Source organism: Carica papaya, chromosome 3, assembly GCF_054855325.1.
Source record: "Carica papaya isolate Zhongbai chromosome 3, ASM5485532v1, whole genome shotgun sequence".
Classification (NCBI taxonomy): domain Eukaryota; kingdom Viridiplantae; phylum Streptophyta; class Magnoliopsida; order Brassicales; family Caricaceae; genus Carica; species Carica papaya.
This window is the reverse complement of record NC_142311.1, coordinates 10,519,949-10,539,504: the sequence shown is the minus strand read 5'-3', so window position 1 is coordinate 10,539,504 and position 19,556 is coordinate 10,519,949. Positions and strand designations below refer to the sequence as shown.

Below are 19,556 nucleotides of genomic sequence, written 5' to 3'. Positions count from 1 at the left end.
TAGACAAACTAAATCAGACATTTTCTTTTAATTATTATAAAATATAGTTCCATTAATTCTTTTATTATTTTCAAACATAAATAAAAATATGATATTTTATCAAAAATTTAAAAAAAAAAATACTATTTCTTGATATACAAGTATAAAGAAAAGTGAAAATGTTATTAATGATTTTGTATATAAAAAAAATTTCAATATCTATTAAATTATTTTTGTCACTAGATAAAATGATATGTATATATAGGAAGGAAAGCTAGGATTTTATTCCTTAGAATTAGACCTAAAGTTTTCTTCAACTAATAAAAATGTGTTTCCCAAAATTTTAAATTCACAGCAGTCCGACGCACATAAAGGTTGTTTGAACGTGTAAGGCATTTGAACCGCCACCCACATCACCGACCAACCGCCGGCTCTATTTGCCACATTATTTTTTTAGGATATAATATTTATTTTTATGGTAATAAAATGGATATTTTCATATCAACCAATAATGGGTACTAAAATAGCAATTAAATGTTATAAGAAAAAGGGAAAAATGCATTAAAAAAGAAAATAAAATTGGACAAAAGAATCTTCTTAACCCTTTATTTATGGTCATCAATAAATTTTATTATGTGAAAAAAAGGCTCATGATATTCCTTTGGAGAATCAATGAAGGTAGTAGTTCAATAGTACGCAAAAACCCTTTTTTTTTTTTTTTTTTTTTTTAAATCCTGAGAATATTATATGAGATCTCTCCCTCCCTCTCTCTCTCTCTCTCTCTCCCTCGGCTTTTTGGTCTCTGTATTCAGTCTCTGTTTCCTTTCATTCCCTGTGTCTTCGCGGGTCCTCTCGGCAACACGCTTTTCTCTCTTCCCTACTCCGCTAATCACTTTCTATCCAATACACAAATTTAGAACAAACAACGTATACTACATCTCTCTCTCTCTCTTCTCTGCAAAACAATGTTCGACAAAATGAACGACAAATCCTTTCAGTCTCAGCGCCCCTCTATCTGATTCATCCAGGTTCGTTCTTGCTCCTTTTTTTTTTTTTTCTCTAACACTTGGTTTCCTGATTTGGGATTTTGTTCTTACTCTTTTCGGTCAAAGTATTTTAGCCTTTTCTTTTCATTTCATATTGGTTTAGCGTTAGCATTTGATTTCTATTCAATGTGGTAAGAAAACTTCCGATTGGATATTAGTCTACGTATATTCCGTCCTTCTTCAATTGTGTTTCTCTCCATTTTGGGTTTCATGGATCTGAATTTGCCTTATTCTTGCTGTTTGGATATCGGCTTCCCTGATTAATTATTTGTTGAAACTGTAATTGTATGTATTTCTGTGTTTTTGTGTAGTCGATTATCTTCCAGGTGGTCTGGAATTTTAGAAAAGCAAAGGAAAAATGTCTAGTTTTGTTGGGGTGATTGTTTCTGATCCATGGCTTCAGAGCCAATTCACCCAGGTCGAGCTACGAACCCTCAAATCGAAGGTGAAGATGTTTTCTTACTCTTTTGCTTTCATTGAGAGAGAATTTCATGATCATATTTTTTTCCAATATTTTGCTAATTTGAGATGGGTTTGATTGTTTTTAGTTCATATCCACAAGGACTCAATCCGGTCGAGTCACAATAGGAGACTTGTCCCCTCTTTTTTCCAAATTGAAGTCTTTAAGTGAAATGTTCACTGAGGATGAGATCAAGGATATGCTCGGGGAGACATATACTGATATGAGCCAGGAAATTGATTTTGAATCCTTCCTTAAGGTAAGTCCTTTAGAGCCTAGAGAATGTAGCTGCATTGCTTATTTTTAATTTTTGTTTTCAGTCTTAAAAGTAATGTTTTTCCTTGCCTACGAAATTATAAGTCTCATTAGAAAGTTGAATAAGACATCAATTAGTGCTTGTATCAGATACCAAGCCCTGCTAGATATGCATGGTTCTATATATATATATATATCTCCATTTCCGAGGAAAAAAAATCTTTGGTGAATTTGATCCTGATATAGCTTGTAATTGATCAATTAATTTTTGTCCTTGACTGGATGGATGGAACAGAAAATTTTTGAGTTGCTGTGCAGGAATTTTTGAATGTGCAAGCCCGAGCAGTTAAAAAATCAGGGGGTTCAAAAGGTTCTTCCTCATTTCTAAAGGCAGCCACAACCACCGTTCACCATGCTATTAATGAATCCGAGAAGTCTTCTTATGTTTCCCATATCAATAGTTACTTGGCAGAAGATCCGTTCTTGAAGAAATATCTTCCATTAGATCCTGCTACAAATGCCATATTTGATCTCGCTAAAGATGGAGTTCTTCTTTGGTATATGTCCTTAACCCTCCAAGAAATCTGTACCCATTAGTGTTTGTTGCTGTTTTTGCTTGTATTGATTCTTCTTTTGGCTTCATGCAGTAAGTTGATCAATGTGGCTGTTCCTGGGACCATAGACGAAAGAGCTATCAACACAAAAGCGGTCCTTAACCCCTGGGAAAGGAATGAGAACCATACCCTTTGTCTCAATTCAGCAAAGGCCATTGGTTGCACGGTGGTCAACATTGGCACACAGGACCTGGTTGAAGGAAGAGTGAGTATTTCCATCTAGGAGTCGGACTCATCTGTTTATATCTTCTGTGCAGTTTAAATGTTACTCAAGGTTATCTTTGTTTCTTTTAACTTGTTCTTGCAGCCACATCTAGTGCTTGGATTGATTTCACAAATTATTAAGGTATTCATCTTAAACTTCTTCCTTTATATTCTCATATTTATTTAATGTATAGAATGCATTTTGATGGTAATAACTTAATGTAACTCAAGGCTTGGGCATTTGAACAAAGAATAATTGCAATGTTGATTGTCTTCCGTTTTTCATATGATGGAAACTATAGATTCAACTGCTCGCTGACCTCAACTTGAAGAAGACTCCTCAGCTTCTGGAATTGGTGGATGACAGCAAGGTTAGAAAATGTTGATGGCCGTTCCTTCCTTTTATTTGTTCCAGTGATACTAAAGAGCAGATGATTTGCTGTTTTTTTTTTCTGAAAAAATTATGGAAATTTTGCTTGTCTCATAAAATTTTTTGCAGGAAGTGGAAGAGCTCATGAGCTTACCTCCTGAAAAGGTATTGCTGAAGTGGATGAATTTCCATTTGAAGAAGGCTGGGTATGAGAAGCAGGTCACAAACTTCTCTTCAGATGTGAAGGTAAGAAAGATCAATTTTTTGGGATGAAAGAAGAAACATTATTAGAAGAGAGAAAACTATTAAAATTAGGGTGGTGAGGATAACATATCTCCTGTGAAAAGAAAAAAAGAAGGATGAAACAAAGAGGAAACATCAAGTGAAAGTCAATCTAACCTTCTGCAACTTGGATAAAGGTAGCCCTGAAAATATTATTGAGCCTTAGCCTGGAGAGAAGAAAACACACCACCATAGCCCAAAGCATGTGTCCATGATAGAAACACTAGCTCGGATATTCTTGCACTCTGAATCTAGCCATTGAGGCCGGCCCATAAGACAGCAAAAATAGTTCCTCTGCACATCACCTTCTGGTCTCTATTCCTTTCAAAACCACATGAAATATTAGGAAGAAAAATGTCCCAGATAGGAAGTGTGCTATTTTCTCTACAAGCAAGTGTTTTACCATAGATCTGTTTGTCTACAACGAAGTGCATTTTTCTTAAATCTATTATTAGCACTTGGATTTTGGGTTATATAGCCTTTTTTCTTTAATTTAAGTGGATTTTTCTCTTGATGAAGAAAAAAATTGGGAACATAAACATTTTGTTAATTTAAATTAAAACGATCACCATTGCCAGTGCTTTCCTGCAGGTAAATGACCTACTTTTGTGCCATTGAATTCAGTGAAATGGAAAGGCAATTGTGAAACGAAAGTTTTTCACTATGTTTGCAGTGTCTCGTCGAACATAATTAGATCAAACATTCCTTATTTATCATCTCTCACATATGAGTCATTAGACAGCTGATACGTACAAAACTTATATTTTATATTTTGAATTTTCTGTCTTTTTTTCTTTATGTAGGATGGAGAGGCTTATGCATACCTACTTAATTCTCTTGCACCAGAAATCAGTACCCACACCACCTTGGATACCAAAGACCCTACGGAAAGAGCAAACTTGGTTCTTGAGCAGGCAGAGAAACTGGATTGCAAAAGATACATATCTGCTAAGGACATTGTTGAGGGTTCAGCAAATCTTAACCTTGCATTTGTTGCACAAATATTTCAGCAAAGGTGAGAAATGCTCATTTCATGTGATGTACTTCATTCGTGAAGGCACCCAACTTTGTTATTTCCATTTGGTTCTCACCTTTGCATGCATGTCATGTCATGCCATTCAATTTGCAGTACTAGAACTTTGTTGATGCTGATATCCTTACTGACCATAGCTAATTTGTTTTTTTTTTTGTTTGTTTTCTTTTATGCAAACTTACGCAGTATGTGAATATTTTTCCATCCAATGGAATTAGAGCATGTGTATGAAATGACTGATATATAGCATCTTTCAAGTTATCTAGTGACCGTATTGCTCTTTCTGTGACATCACTTCATTCATTCTTTACACCTTTTGCTTTGGGCATATGACTTGGGATTGGGAATATATACCAGATTTAAATCATTTGTAGATCATAATCTTCTTTCTTTCAGAAGGCTTGCATTTTCGGTGATGACCGTACAAAAATCTCTTTATGGGTTAACATTTCACAATTGACTCAATTGCTTTTCACCTAACGGACATGTTCTGGCAATTCAGTTGAAATTCGTACGTGCTTCCTCTTCAATGAAAAAATGTGGATCTTGGCTTCGTAAATATAAGGAAATTGTTTTTCTTTCTTCTTTCATAAAAGATGGTTGCTCATTCTGAAAATAGTGGTGTTCAATGTCCATTGTTCTGTTTGATAAACATATGTTCATTTTCTGTTTGTTTTTCACAATTGGTTTTTTTATGCCCGGTTAACGTATGCATTATAATTGTGTGAATTTCCTGAAATTTTTTACACTTACTATTCGATGGTTTTTGTAAGTGTTGAAGATGCAGACTTGTACTGATTTCTGGTTATCTGAAACGTCAGGATTTTCACCTTTTTTTTTTATTGTTGAGATCTGTCTCACCAGCGTGTGAATTTCTCTCTTAGGAATGGGTTGTCCGTTGATAGCAAGAAGATGTCATTTGCTGAAATGATGACAGATGATGCACAAACTTCTCGGGAAGAGAGATGCTTCCGGCTGTGGATTAACAGTCTTGGAATTCCAACATTTGTCAACAATGTTTTTGAAGATGTTAGAAATGGGTCAGTAGCCTTTTCCCTCTCAACAATGTCCATCGTTGTTCTACATCAACTTTAATCATTGTTGCATGCAGATGGGTTCTCCTAGAAGTTCTTGACAAAGTTGCACCTGGATCAGTTAACTGGAAGCAGGCAAATAAACCTCCTATTAAGATGCCATTTAAAAAAGTTGAGAATTGTAACCAAGTAATAAAGATTGGGAAGGACCTTCGCTTCTCCCTGGTGAATGTAGCTGGTAATGATTTTGTGCAAGGAAATAAGAAATTAACGCTTGGTAAGTTTGTTTTTCTTTTATTTTAAGTTATGAAATATCTGATGCAATATGAACTTGCTTGGTTTTTTTTCCCCCATTTTGTATGGGAAACAGCAAAGCTGTATACTTTTTTGAATAAGGAAAAAACTACATAGATTTTCACATGAATACAGAAGCCAGTTCTAAAAAACTAGTGCCTAGTAGATGCTTGAGTATTTGATCTGTTACGAACAAGGTGAAGTGGGGAATCAAAGTTTATATTTACAAACAACTATAATTTGAAGGTGGTCTCTATCAATCTCTTTCTCCCCCTCTATATATATATATATATATTAATATTTTATGGTGGTAGATTTCCTATATGTTGGTTAAAACGTTCTTATAGTTAGGGACGAACTAATAGTTCCTGCTACTGGGGACAGTTTTTAGCAGCAGTAGATCCACATGTCCTAACCATAATTTTGAGGAGAGGCATTCCTGCATTCCTGCATATGAAGTTATTTTACTTTTTGTGGACAGAAAAATATGGTGGATGTTTTGACAGGAAAACCTTAGGTGCAGCAGAGTCAACAGTGTTTCCCCCTGTATTACCAGGAGGCTCAGATAGTTTATTGGCATCATGATTGTCATCTTCCTTTCTCTTAATGTGCACAGTTGGACAGATATAAATGCTTACCACTGCTTTGTCAATATTATCGTCATTGGCTATTTTATGTTTGTCCTTATGATCTATGAAGTAAAAAATGGAGCTATTATTTGAGATAAATGGTCCGAAACATGGTTGCTTCTGATTGAGACGTACGTCAATGGCAATAGTCATGTGCTGTTGAAGAAATACTGATCTTTGTCTGTTTTTTTTTTTCTTTCCAATCTCTCCCAGCATTTTTGTGGCAACTAATGAGGTTTACTATGCTCCAACTCCTGAAAAACTTAAGATCTCATTCACAAGGTAAGGAGATTACAGATGCTGATATTCTTATCTGGGCAAACAACAAAGTGAAGCAGGCAGATAGAACCTCCCAAATGGAGAGCTTCAAGGTAAAACTAGCTGAAAAATGACCTAATTTCAGAGTCAGTTTGCAACCAATATTTGATGGTTGGTGTTTGATCCACTTTCTATGTTTAGGATAAGAATCTTTCTACTGGGATCTTCTTCCTTGAGCTTCTTAGTGCAGTGGAGCCAAGGGTAGTCAACTGGAGTCTTGTTACCAAGGGTGCAACAGGTATGACATTAGCTCGCAATTTATATTAGTATTGTCTTGGGTATTTCTTAAAGAACAGATATTGAAGTTGTATTGAACTTAAGCAAGAAAAGAGTAGAGATGCAGACTCACATGAATTGGTTTTTAGAGGATGCAAAATAATGATGATGTCTATGTAGAAATGGTCAGGAGTCTTATTTCATTGGTCTTGATATTACAGAGGAGGAGAAGAAGTTAAATGCAACCTACATTATCAGTGTTGCTCGGAAGCTTGGGTGTTCCATCTTCTTGCTACCTGAGGACATTATAGAGGTACAGTTGATATGAACTTCTGTATACATGATGAGAAATTATATGCCCTGGTTCTAATGTCTGTCACAGTACAAATTATTTGTTTAAAGAGAGATTTATTCCCACCATGAACTCAGTGGAGTAGAAATGATGTTTCAGTAATACGTGTTCTAGGGATAATGAGTTGGAAATCTTTTCCCAATTTAGGTCCCAGATTTTTCTCTTTTTAATTCTTTCGAAAGAATAATTTATAGAGGCCACTGAGGCCAGCCTGTCAAAACCTTTTAGCGACCAATCTGGACCTCAATGCCTTACTTCTACTTTGATCCCCTCACTGTCAAATGAAGAGTATGGCAAGGACCATCAGCCGATGTTACTGAACCGACCCTGATTATCAAGATGAACTGCACTTAATTGTAATTTGTCTTTTTCCACAAACGAGATTGTGTTCATATGATTTAGTATACGTGCTTGTTAATGGTTTTGTTATGTGGCTTCATTTGACTTCCATCCTTGCTGTTGCATGCATCATCACAACAGGTAAACCAGAAGATGATCCTAATTTTGACTGCGAGCATAATGTACTGGAGCATGCAGCAAGTAACAGAGGACTCAGAGTCAACCATCACGGAAGAGAGTGATATCCCAGAGGCACCATCATCTGTAGATGGTGATAGTGAGAGCAGCTTGGCTGGTCAAGTCTCCAATTTGACAATTGATAATCCTTCAGAGTCAGGGCTTGAAGACTAGGAGGGTTGAGGGTTGGATGATCCAACAGCAACTCCAATTTTTTGTCTTTTGATTTATAAGAAAAGATAAAGTTGGGGGAATATTTGTGCTAGATAGTCAATAGCTGCTCTTCATGAGAGTAGGTCTCATCTTTTAGCGTTCTTGTATAAACCACAGGAGAAAGGAAAATATCTTTGTAAATTTTCCTTCTGTAATTAAAGTAAATTGGTTCTAGGTTTATTCTTTGAACAAATGTCTGTACCATCTGGAATAATGTGATGGGGCCAGGAAGCATCATATCTTACATAACTCTTGTTGATTTTCTTTCGGAAAATTTTATCTAAATATTTTACTCTGGTTTGGACTTACTAAATGTAGTAGGACAATAAGAGAGTTTCAAAACAAAATTAAAGAAAACACAAAATATTTGTAACTTCAACAACATCATTGCTTACAAATAAATAGAGAGATCTTAAATGCTCTATTTGTACCTTCAGTATCATTAGTTAACTTTTAATCATTAGGTTGCAGTACTCGTAAGATTTTGTTCATGTTTTATTGAATATACGAGGGTTTTTGTGTAATTGAAGATTTAAAAGTTTTTCTACTTTTTTTTAATCTCTTTTTCTTACATATCAATCTTATTTCTTAAATCTTGAATAACTATTAAATTTTAATAAGGAATAAGAAATGTTTAAGTTGCACCTGTGACTTCTTGTCTCTTACAGAGGTGGGTGTACTTATTTTCACTATTTTAAACATAAAAAAATAATATTGAATTTCTATTTGATAATATCTGAAGTATTCTTGGAGAGAATCCCGAATCCAAATAACATCTTTGTAAAATTTATAGGCTACAAAAACTCACAATCTTGTGATATTGATTGATTTTAATTTTCTCAATATATTCATATTGACCAAAAGATTCACAAAAAAACATATCTTAATCAACCGTGTACTCAATAGAATGTAAATAAACGACCTCTACTCAATTTTTTGACTATTAGTCAATTTGGTGCATTCTTTTGATAAAAGAAACTTTTATTTACACCAACTAAAAGTAAGGTAGAAGAAATTTCTTGCCCAGAATTACTAGTCAAAACGTGCCATTTGATTATCCAGTAAGTAATGGATTTACATCGCTGTAATGCAATAACTGAAGTTTCTTCGGACATCTTAGGGCTTATACAAAAAACCATGGGTTAATGAATATAGTTGGCTTCCCAATTGGCGGAAAGGAAAAAAAAAAAAAAACTCAAAAGCTGGGGAGAGGAGCCAGGACAGCAGCAGCAGTGTCTCTAAATAACATAATCCACCTCATGAAATGGAGAAGAATATGACATTAATCAATACTGAATAACAAAAATCAAAAGGCACTAAGAACTCTAGTCTCACAGTTCAGCTTCGTATCACAGCTTCGTATACAAAATAAAAAATAAAAAAAAAACAGTATTATAAATGTACCTGGGGACAAGTGCTGAGACACAAATGCTTTCTTCTATTATTTGAGCCACAAGAACAAGCAAAAGAATAAATGATCATTCAAGGCAACCTTAAATGTCATCGGCTGAAGCAGCACGTTTTTCTTGTTCAGCCACAACCATGAGCATCTCTAGGCGCTTGTCAAAAAGTAAGGCACTTTCGTCTCTCTTGTCAAGCTCAGCAGCTTCAACTTCAAGCCATTTCTCACGTAAATCGTCAAGAAGATTAGCCTGTTCCGCATTTGCCACAGCACCTGGAGCACTAGGAACAGTGGTCCGAAGTGAGGAATCTCCAGATGGTGGAGGCAAGGTCAAAAGCATCTCTCGGAATTCGTGGGTCTCTGCAAACATCTCAAAGTTACAAGCAATAGTATCTAGGCAGTATTCCCGTATCTTTAAAACACCATACCTGCACATGGAAGTCATAGTGAATCTATGGCCAAGAAAGAATCAACTCATTTGCTTAGTGCCCTCATTCCTAGCCATTTAAATAGCTGAAATGTTTTTCCAGGTTATTTCGTGTTATAACAACGCTAAATATCTCCTGGACTACACATAAAATACTAGATGTGCTGCAGAAATAAAAGCTTCTAAATGGATATATTTTAATAATAGAGGATACTAGATGTGATGCATAAACGTTTAGATAAGCTATTTAAAAGAAATAAGAAGAATTAATTTCCTTTTCCAAGTTTTGGAAAGTTTTACAAAAAAAGGTAATAGGAAGATTTATCTTTCTAATTCCTAAATTTCCTATTTTCTTAATTCTTTCTATTTAATTTATTTTCTTATTTACTAGGTTTTCCTAAACCTCCGATTTTTAATGTATTTGGGTGCCTATGAATAAAGTATTTTAACTTGGTCATTAAGTAAATTATTTATGATTATTATTCCAATATTGAAATATTGTTTTAATTATTGAGATCCAAAACTTCCAGATTGTTCTTGATAAAATTAATAAAATTTTCTCTAAGTTTTCTTATCAACCTCTTTTTTTTCCTACATCAGTTGGTACCGGAGTCTAAATTTGACTCATCACGTTTCCCTAAATGCTCAAGGGTTTACTTCCCAAATACAACCTCTGCTTCTTGCATATACACCTTGTCTCTCCTTCTCCATAAAACAGAGAAAAAAAAGCCAAACAAAAGCAGGCTAACACAACTCCAACTACCACTGGGTGGTAGTCGACATCATCCTTTCTGATGTCCTTCTGTTGACTTTGCAGGCTCCCAACCGGTTCTTAATATTTTCATACCAGTTATTATATTTTTGGGCATGTTCTTTCACTTTTTTCTTAAAATAAAAAGTGTGAATATGTATTAATACGGTACTAAGAAAGCAACACCCATATGCAAAAAATTTACAATTGTGTTAGTGTGTCAATGATATTCCCAAAATGTTCATCCTTATTAATGTCATGTCCTAACAAAATAGATCCAAAATAGTGAAATCATCTCTCTCTCAATCTATAACTCTCTACCTCTTTACACACAAGCTTTATAGTTCCCCTCTTTCCAAAGGACCCAGAAGATTGTTAACGGAATCAACTTTACAAATTCTCTCTTTTTACAAAACCTATCCCAAGTCCAAATTTCCTCTTTGACCGACCCCCCAATGACCCAATTAATTCTCAAAAGGCCATAAAGCACGTACCACAAATCATAGGCAATAGGACACCACAAAAGGATGTGGTTGCAAGATTCCGCAGCATTCAAGCATAGATAGCACCTGTTCACCTAAATCTGTCATCTTTTCATCAACATGTCAATGGTCAAGATGCATTTCCTGCTATCCTCCCAAGCAAAAATAGCTATTCTAGGAGGCACCTTAGATTTCCAAATTTGATGAATCAGAAAGTTGTGGCTCCTAATATGTCCATTCCGAACAATATGTTTATAGTACGATTTAACAGAAAATTCTTTATTCTGATTCAATTTCCATAGTATCTGATCTGGATGGAAGTTAACCTGTTGTGAAGCCAGTAAATGCAGTAAAGCTTCGTACTCGTTAACTTCTCAATCATGCAGGTTCCTGGTTACAGTTACCATCCAATCGGTGATGCTGTTGATGTTTTCCTGCATGCCTCTTCAATCACCATTTCTTTAGATTGTGCAATAGCAAAGATACTAGGAAACCAAATCATGAGACACCCTCCTTCAAGCCAATCATCCAACCAGAATTTTATTCTATTACCTCTACCAAATTTCCATGTGATGCATTCTTTAAAGCGAGGCCACTCCATTAGAATCTTCCTCCATAAACCTAAACCATGCGGTCTACTAGCCCTACCACCCCCCCCCCCCCCCCCCCCCCTTCTCTCTCTCTCTCTCTCTCTCTTAACCACCCACCAAAGACCACCCCATCTAACCTCAATTACCCTCCTCCAAATCCTACTCTCATCCTTCAAAAACCTCCACAACCACTTTCCTTGAAGAGCCACATTCATCTCAATAAGGGATCTAATACTCAAAATTTCCTTGGTTAAAAGGCTTTTTGACATCATCCCAATTAACCAAGTGATACATCTTATTTCCCTCCACATCACCCCAAAGGAAATGACTTTGGATGGCTTCCAACCTCCTTGCAACCTTTACTGGAATCGTCAGGGTGGAGAGAAAATAAATGGTAAGATTAGCAAGTGTGCTTCAAATTAAAGTGAGCCTTCCACCCTTAGATAAGAACTTCATTTTCCAACTAACAAGTCTCTTCTCAACTAATTCCACCACCGGCTCCCATGTTCTCGGGTCTTTGTATTTGGCCCCAAATGGGGCCCCAAGGTATTTTATTGGAAGGCTGCCTGCTTTACACCCCATCACCTTAGCAAGTTGGACCTCATCTCTTTTATCACCAATACGAACCAATTCTGATTTATTCAAATTAATATTTAAGTCCAAAGAGTGCTTGAAACCACAATAGAACACATCTTAAATGCAAAAGAGTCCTTACCTCAGGATGACAAAAGATCAAAGTGTCATCTGCGAAGAAAAGATGTAAAATCTCAATAAAATTATCTCCTCTACCCAAAAAACACACCCCTCAACAGTTCCAAATCCGTAGTCTTTGTCATCAAGCCATACAGGGCTTCCATAATATCATAAATAATAAAGGAGAGAGGGGATCACTCTAGCGAAGCCCTTTAGAAGTTTTAAAGAAATTTGACGGACCTCCACTAGTGATGACAACAAAAGATGTAGTGGACATGCAGGTCTGCATACAACATCGCCACTTCTATCCAAAACTCATTCTGCCTAACATATAGTTAATAAAGTCCCAACAAACATGGTCATACGCCTTCTCCATATCAAGCTTCCTAATCAAACCCTCCTTCCTCCCGTCTACCAAATCATCTACTACTTCATTGGTCACCAATATTGCATCCATACTGTCTTCCTTCCACAAATGCATATTGGCAACCCCTATCACCTCCCCAATTGCTCTCGATAGTTTCCTAACCAAAACTGTGACAATAAGCTTATAAATGCAACTCATCAAACTGATAGGTCTAAAGTCTCTAATATCCTTGTCCCCCAACATTTTTTGCAATGCGGACCAAAAAGGTTGTATTTAATGACTTTACAAACTTACCAGCATGATGCAACTCATTAAACAGTTCCATCACATCCCCCTTCATAGCATGCCAGAATTCCTGAAGAAATTTCATATTAAAACCGTCTGGACCCGGGGCTTTGTCACTATTACAAAACTTTAAACGCTCATAAATCTCTTCCTCAGTGAACTCTGCTTCCAACATTTGTCTGCTATTATCAGAAATTTTTTTAAGTTGCATATTATCAAGTTTAGGCCTTATCCCAAAGTCTTCTGTATACAATTTAGTAAACTAATCATGGACAGCTTCCCTCAATTCATTGTCACCCTTAGCCCTTCTCTCATCAATCCATAACTCATCTAAGTGATTACACCTACTTCTGTGACTAGCAAGAGTATTTTATATTATGGTCCCCTTCCTTCAACCATTTTGTCCTATATTCACTTTTTGACAAATCAATACTCTAGAAAAAGTTTGCTTGGAGTTAAGAGGAATTCTTGATGGATCTAAAACATGAATAGAGTTAGTTAATCTTGTTCTTTTAGTTATGTTCTATCGACTATATGGTTCAATTACAAATGAGGATTTACGATATGCTTTTTATGAATTGTTTGATCAATATGGATATGTGGAGAAAGTTAAATCAATCGACATTTTGCAAGATTACAGCTCCTGTGACCTATGAACATTATGAAGATGATAACTGGGCTCAAGATTCTCTCCAAGAATATCACTTATATGATAGATGTTATCAAATGGAAATCCAATATTATTTTCCAATGTCTAAAATAGTCAAAACAAGTGTTCCACCTACAATAAAAGAGACGTATCAGGGACAACATGATAATTCTTATCCTTATAAACTTTCTTTGAGAGGTATCAAAATAGTTCTCCAAGACTTAAGTGATAAAATTGATATATATGAAACTAAGATAAAAAGACTTAGAGAAAATTCTGAATCTTCAGTTACACAAGAACATAACATACTTCAAACTTCAATGGAACATGAAGAATAACAAAAGGATGAAAAGGTGAACAATTTGATGATTGAGCAAAATCTTATGGAAATGTTGCAACCTAATGATCAAGAATAAATTGATGAAATTGAAGGTATGCACACAAATAAGGTAATTGAGATAGAAGAAGATATCATGAACGAGATTGTTATTCCTATTGATCTAGTTGAGCTTTCTAGTGATGGATCTTCTGATTTAGTGGCAAGCAACAACATAGCTCATGTTGACAGCAAAGATACTCTAGTTGGTTTAAACTCCATAAGGAAAGAGGGGTTTAAACCCCATATTCTACATTCTTTGGCTCCAAATAACAATAAAAAGGGTTTGGCTATTATTTCTTTATGGATTCGTCATTCGTAATTGGTTCTCTATTTCTTCAAAATCCTTGATTTCAGAAGCATTCATGCTATCTCATGGCAATTTCAAGTCTCGCAAGCTTCAAGCATTATTGAGACAAGTTTCAACTTCGCTCTTCTTTCTAGTTCGGCATGTGTAGGAGAATGATACCGAGTAAAAAGCTTCTAAAGTGGGCATATTTCAATATTAGAAGATACAAGGTAAAACTAATAAAAGAACGTAAATGTTTTGGGAAGCTAACCAAAAAGAATAGGAAGATTTAATTTTCTTTTCTAAGTTTTGGAAAATTTTACAAGAAAGAGAATAGGAAGATTTATTTTCTTATTTCCTAGATTTCTTAATTTTCTAACTTTTTGTATTTAATTGATTTTCCTAGTTACTGGATCTTCTAAACTTCCTACTTTTGTTTTGTTTTGGTGTCTATAAATAAGATACCCTAGTTTAGTTATTAGGTAAACTACTTATTATTATTATTTAAATGTCAGGATATTCTTTTGATTATTGGGATCCAAAACTCCAAGTTGCTCTTAATAAAATTTTCTCTAAGCTTTCTCTGCAAGCTTGTTTTGTCCTACATCAAGATGCCTCATTCCAAGGTTCACAAACAGTTTTCCAAGCTCTGTGAGGACTGTTAATCGACTGCATATTTAACACACTAACTAGAATATTCAATCCTAAGTTCAGAATAAATTTGATGTAAAAGCTTGGAATAAGTGTAAAGCATAAATCTGATTAATATATTTGAGAAAGCAATAGATAAGCAAGAAGAGTACATGTCTGACAAAATTAGCCAATGGCATAATTCGGCAGGGAAGACCATTTCCAGGTGTGGCAATAATGCATCAGCTACTGCCCGCTTAAGAGGGAACAACAGATATCTAGAAGCAGCATCAAACATTTCCTCTGCCTGCTCAATCAATATGATATTTCAGAAAAGAGCAGTTTTAATGCCATAAACCATTTTGGTTCACAAGTTAGATACCTGCTCTGGATCTATATCCTTCAAACCATCAGTGTACCTGACCAGTTATAGAGCTAAAAGTTAGTCCCGCAACATTCTGATATGAAAAAATAAAGAGAGGGAGCAAAACAATTAAGAACCCTTCTGGATAACAGTCCCAACACTGAAAAAAACAGTTTGCTAAATCATTATGTAGCACAGACCAACGCCAATTAAGCAAATAATATCTGCACCGATACATCACTGGCAGAATCTTTCATCTCCAAACACTATAGAAACAATAATTTAAGGGTTATTGATGTATCAAGGACCTCTTGCAGAAATGAGCTATGTATTGAAATACTAAACTAAGATAGACCAGGCAAGGGAAGACACTTACATATATTCAATCATTTTCTCAAATGCCTCTGTGCTTAGATCACACTCTTCAAGACATGGAAGGGAATTGTTAGTTCCATGTTTCCCTTTATAAAAATCATTCATATGACACAATCTTGCTTTGAAGTACTCTGATCTTGAAGCTAAAACAACTTGATGGCAACGAAAAACCTTTTTGCCAACTCTTACACAAACATCTGCAAGGTCATCCATGGAGTCACTGATTTTTATAGCACCAAAAGCTCCTGCCAGGCTGTCAATACCATTATCTAAGTTGGGCTGTATGGAAGACTTTACAAGTGAAGTTTGAAGGATCCTATGCAAGGCAGCAGGAAGGCGGTCTTCTTCAGGAAGGGAAAGGCCCTGTAAGATGAACCGTTTCTGAGCATTGTCAATATCTCTCAGTGCTTTATACTCTGCATACTTTTGGTGAATCAGTTCCTTCTCAATGATCTGTTGTAATGATTCACATTTGCACTTTTTGCAGATTCTCAAAAGATCTTGCATGTCATCGACAGCAATCTCTAGCCTGTCAGAATAGAAAAAGTGGATGAGTCTGTAAAGAGCAGGATAGGACAACTCTTCTTTGGAGAATCTGACTTCTCTTCGGCCCTTCCAATCATTCTCAAACTTTGTTCTAAAAAATCGTGACCGAGCACTTAGGATAACCCTATGAGCTTCTATAGCTCTACCACGCACAAAAAAAATGACATCTGGAGGGAAGTGGTTGGAATTGGATGCTCCGATGGATGAAAAACCTACTTGGAACATGTCATGCGTAAGATTCACATATTAATCTTCAGAGGGAGACATGCACAACCACAATCAGAGAACTGACACTGAAAGTAATGAAGCACAATTTAAGCCGACATGGGACTTCTTCAAAGTATTCACTGTTTTCATAATATTTGTATGATTGAAGCTTTCAAAAACATTAGAACGGAAAATCTTGAGTACTACATTTATGTACAAAAGTACAGGTTGCACCTACTTACTTAATCATGGAAATATGTGAATAAAGGGGATAAGGAAATAACAGAATACTGGATTCATGCCTGATCAAAGATGGAAAGTTCAACTTGAGTCCGTGGGCAATGTTGTTCGAATTAATTGGAGAGTAACTAAGTCTACACAAAATCACCATATTTTATCACTACATGGATTTTTAGGCCATCATATTACTTCATCTCTTAATTTTGCAACCCAGAGGCCACATCATATCCCTCTCATATCTCTTTACAGTAAAAAAGAGTATTTCAGATTAAGTTTGCCTTGCCATTTGTTTTATTCAGTTTCACCAAAATATTAACCAAGATTGAATTCAGAAACACCCTTCTCCCACTTTAAGTTAACCAGTAAGATTTCAAAGCTCCAACTTAATAAAAGAAAACACAGTCAATAGCACGTGGGTTGGAAACATTTCCATGTTTCATGGAGATGATGACTCGATTACTACCACAAGTCTCAAATGAAAACAAAAATAGAAATAGAAAAGAGGAACGCCGAAAATTGCAAAATTTTTTAAACATCCACGCAATTACCAACTTAAACCACTCGAATGAACAGAATCTAACCAATCAACTATTGAAATACACTAATATAACACCTGGGTGTCGTTTCATCACAACAGTCAATTCATATACCACATTTACCCAACGCACTAACATGAAAACCATGTACAATAAAGAGAGCACAAAAATTGATCCCTTCAGAAGCAAAAAAAAAAACCCGTACCTGCAACGTCAAAATCAGCGTCGGCCTGCTCCAGATATGCCCTGTTACTGGCACAAGCCAAGAAGGTATCCCTTAAAGCGGCCTGCAAGGGACCGAGAGGAGGCGGACGGGCCTCGAACGCCTTGAGCAACTTCCTAACCTTGAGATTGAGTGCCGCGTAGTGGCACCTGTCGCCGTCAAAAGTGTGCTCAGAGCATATGGCCCCGCTCTCCAGCAGCATCCTTGCAGCGTCGAGATGGCCAGCGAGGCAAGCATAATAGAGAGCCACGGAGTCCCACTGGTCCCGCGCGTTCACGTTCACCCCCGACTCCAGGAGATAGCGGAGGCGGTCGACGTCTCCCGCACGGGACGCTTCGAAAACGTCACCGTTTGGAACCTTCTTGAGAGGAACGGAGGCGGCGAAATCGGATGGGTCGAGGTCGATGCCGTCGAGGTCCGGATCAATGGTCCAGGAAGGCCGCTTCTGGGACATGGGGAGCGAGTTCACTTGCTACAAACAACATAAATCCTATAGCTGGGGTTTATCATGTACATGATTGCATGGAGTGTTGGGACCGAGAATTTGGGATTTTGATTCATTTCCTCAACGCTCGACCGCTGCCATTATCGTTTCATTTTTCTTTCTGAAACGGCGGATCGACACCAGATGAGATTGGGATTGATATTGGGCCTACAAGGTAGAAGGAAGTTCTGCCTCCTTCAAATTAAATAAATCAAATATTTAATGACTACATTTTTAATTAAAAAAAATGTGTTTATACCTTATTTAATTTAGATAAAGTTATCATTTTAATCTCTAAATTGTTTGCTATAATTTTAAATTTATAAAATTATTTATTGATAAATTTATTATATAATCAGAAAAAGTTTAACAAAATGTGATATAATTTTTTTTGTTTTGTCTATTTTTTTTCAAATGAGCTTAAGAATTATAACAATTAAATTTATTAAAATAATTAATTTATTTATTTGTAAACGATATTATTAAATTTTGATTTGGTTATTTATTAATTGGGTTAGTAATTCCCTGATGATACTTATCACTTTAATATTTTATAAATAAAGCAATATTCATTGATAACTAATAATAACAAAACATATGAAAATATAAATTTTTCATTAGATTTCAAATTTAAGTCACCATAACATAAAAATTGGATGATAAAATTTCACTACAAAAAAATTTAATCAATTTTAAATTATTTCATTAATTTTAATATATTAATAAGTAATATGTTCGTTGAATTAAATTAATTTGATAAATTCATGAACAAGGCTCCTATGTTTAAACCGAAGCTCATCGTTGTTCTTATCGCTCCCAAGGAAGACGAAGTTAATCGATTAGATTCTTATAAAAGGAAGAGGACAGTGTTCTCTAATTTCTTTCTGGCTATGCCTAGGGTTGATAATAAAGCTGAATATGATTTAATTTGAGAGGATGAGCAAATGTTTTCGGGCAAGGTAGGAAAAGCAGCTTGATATTAAGGAAGATAAACACCAGTGAAGAGACTTCTTCTGCAGTCATTTTACCTTCCTGGATAAGTGGATGTGCACGACGAGCATTTGGATCAGTGGAACTTGAAGCCACCGCCACTGTATTTGGAGTCGCCCGGTTTGGACCATGTCGCACAAGAAGATAGCAAAAGAACACGGCCACATGTGCAGCAGAGCAACGAACCATGCAATGCCAAGATGATTACAACTTGAAGGAACCTGTCTTTAATCATCTTATGGACGAGAATGGTGACTTCTCCAGCACGGTACATGTGCAATATGGAGATATCATCAACATATTTGATGGTATTCCCAAAGATACAGACGCATTGAAGTGGAGCAACCATCCCCGGGAGTCAGGAAGATTAGAATTTCTTGGTGGGTGGAATAATTAAGTACGTGAATCAGAACTAATTCTGGAATCAAAATAACGTAAGAAACATGGACATGGGCATGGAGCAGACTCAGACATGGACGCAAGCAAGGCCACATGACTGGATGATACCTATGGAAACTGGTATGTGCACTAACATAGAATTAAGACCTCAAGTTAACTCCTCTATTAATTGCAGACAATTAGATCCGAAACTTGGATATTTTGGAACCCAGACTACTGTTTCTGGTCCACATCACTGTCTATCAACATCCTAGCTGGTCCCCTTCTCACAACTTCCATGGCCCTCCCCTCCCACCAAAACCCCCAAGGCCTGCAATTCCAATACATAATTCATCCGGGTGTGTATGTTATAATGAACCTAAAACAAAATGCCAGGGACATCTATGGTATATTATATTCTCGACTCTTTTGAGTTTCTCTTGCCAAAAGTACATCT

At 36.0% G+C, this 19,556-nt stretch overlaps 2 protein-coding genes across 12 annotated transcripts; one reads left to right on the top strand and one right to left on the bottom strand.

The window, feature by feature from the left end:
- Window positions 1-727: 727 nt before the first annotated feature.
- On the top strand, window positions 728-8,110 carry LOC110814616 (Actin binding Calponin homology (CH) domain-containing protein). Its single transcript, XM_088215675.1, has 15 exons — window positions 728-1,007; window positions 1,337-1,470; window positions 1,574-1,744; window positions 2,059-2,297; window positions 2,388-2,559; window positions 2,662-2,700; window positions 2,861-2,929; window positions 3,058-3,174; window positions 4,014-4,225; window positions 5,128-5,283; window positions 5,355-5,554; window positions 6,414-6,571; window positions 6,660-6,756; window positions 6,956-7,047; window positions 7,567-8,110. Exons 2-15 carry the CDS (start codon window positions 1,384-1,386, stop codon window positions 7,774-7,776), a joined length of 2,019 nt encoding a protein of 672 aa, XP_088071801.1. The 5' UTR covers window positions 728-1,007; window positions 1,337-1,383; the 3' UTR covers window positions 7,777-8,110.
- A 734-nt stretch (window positions 8,111-8,844) lies between these two features.
- Window positions 8,845-17,928, bottom strand: LOC110808812 (ankyrin repeat family protein). Of its 11 annotated transcripts, none has more exons than XR_015817750.1 (6): window positions 17,230-17,927; window positions 15,497-16,253; window positions 15,139-15,175; window positions 14,930-15,063; window positions 9,220-9,645; window positions 8,845-9,071 (listed from the first exon to the last, which is right to left on the bottom strand). XR_015817750.1 is itself a non-coding variant. In XM_088215676.1 (5 exons), the coding sequence occupies exons 1-5, from the start codon at window positions 17,699-17,701 to the stop codon at window positions 9,309-9,311; spliced, it is 1,737 nt and encodes a 578-aa protein (XP_088071802.1). In that variant the 5' UTR covers window positions 17,702-17,927; the 3' UTR covers window positions 9,073-9,308. The 11 variants fall into 11 exon arrangements, 6 of the variants coding, with proteins under 6 accessions (XP_088071802.1, XP_088071807.1, XP_088071805.1 ...); XR_015817749.1 differs by having other exon boundaries at window positions 8,845-9,053; XR_015817751.1 differs by lacking the exon at window positions 8,845-9,071 and adding an exon at window positions 9,646-9,730 and having other exon boundaries at window positions 9,442-9,577; window positions 17,230-17,928.
- Between the last annotated feature and the right edge of the window lie 1,628 nt (window positions 17,929-19,556).

Excerpts from the sequence above, each read along its gene's own strand:
- LOC110814616 (XM_088215675.1), top strand. The coding sequence starts at position 1,384 with ATGTCTAGTTTTGTTGGGGTGATTGTTTCTGATCCATGGCTTCAGAGC. Across the intron at positions 1,471-1,573 it reads TACGAACCCTCAAATCGAAG|TTCATATCCACAAGGACTCA; the intron begins GTGAAGATGTTT and ends GATTGTTTTTAG. Across the intron at positions 2,930-3,057 it reads AATTGGTGGATGACAGCAAG|GAAGTGGAAGAGCTCATGAG; the intron begins GTTAGAAAATGT and ends AATTTTTTGCAG.
- LOC110808812 (XM_088215676.1), bottom strand. The coding sequence starts at position 17,701 with ATGTCCCAGAAGCGGCCTTCCTGGACCATTGATCCGGACCTCGACGGC. Across the intron at positions 15,064-15,138 it reads AGGATATAGATCCAGAGCAG|GCAGAGGAAATGTTTGATGC; the intron begins GTATCTAACTTG and ends TTGATTGAGCAG. Across the intron at positions 9,646-14,929 it reads TGGCTAATTTTGTCAGACAT|GTATGGTGTTTTAAAGATAC; the intron begins GTACTCTTCTTG and ends TTCCATGTGCAG.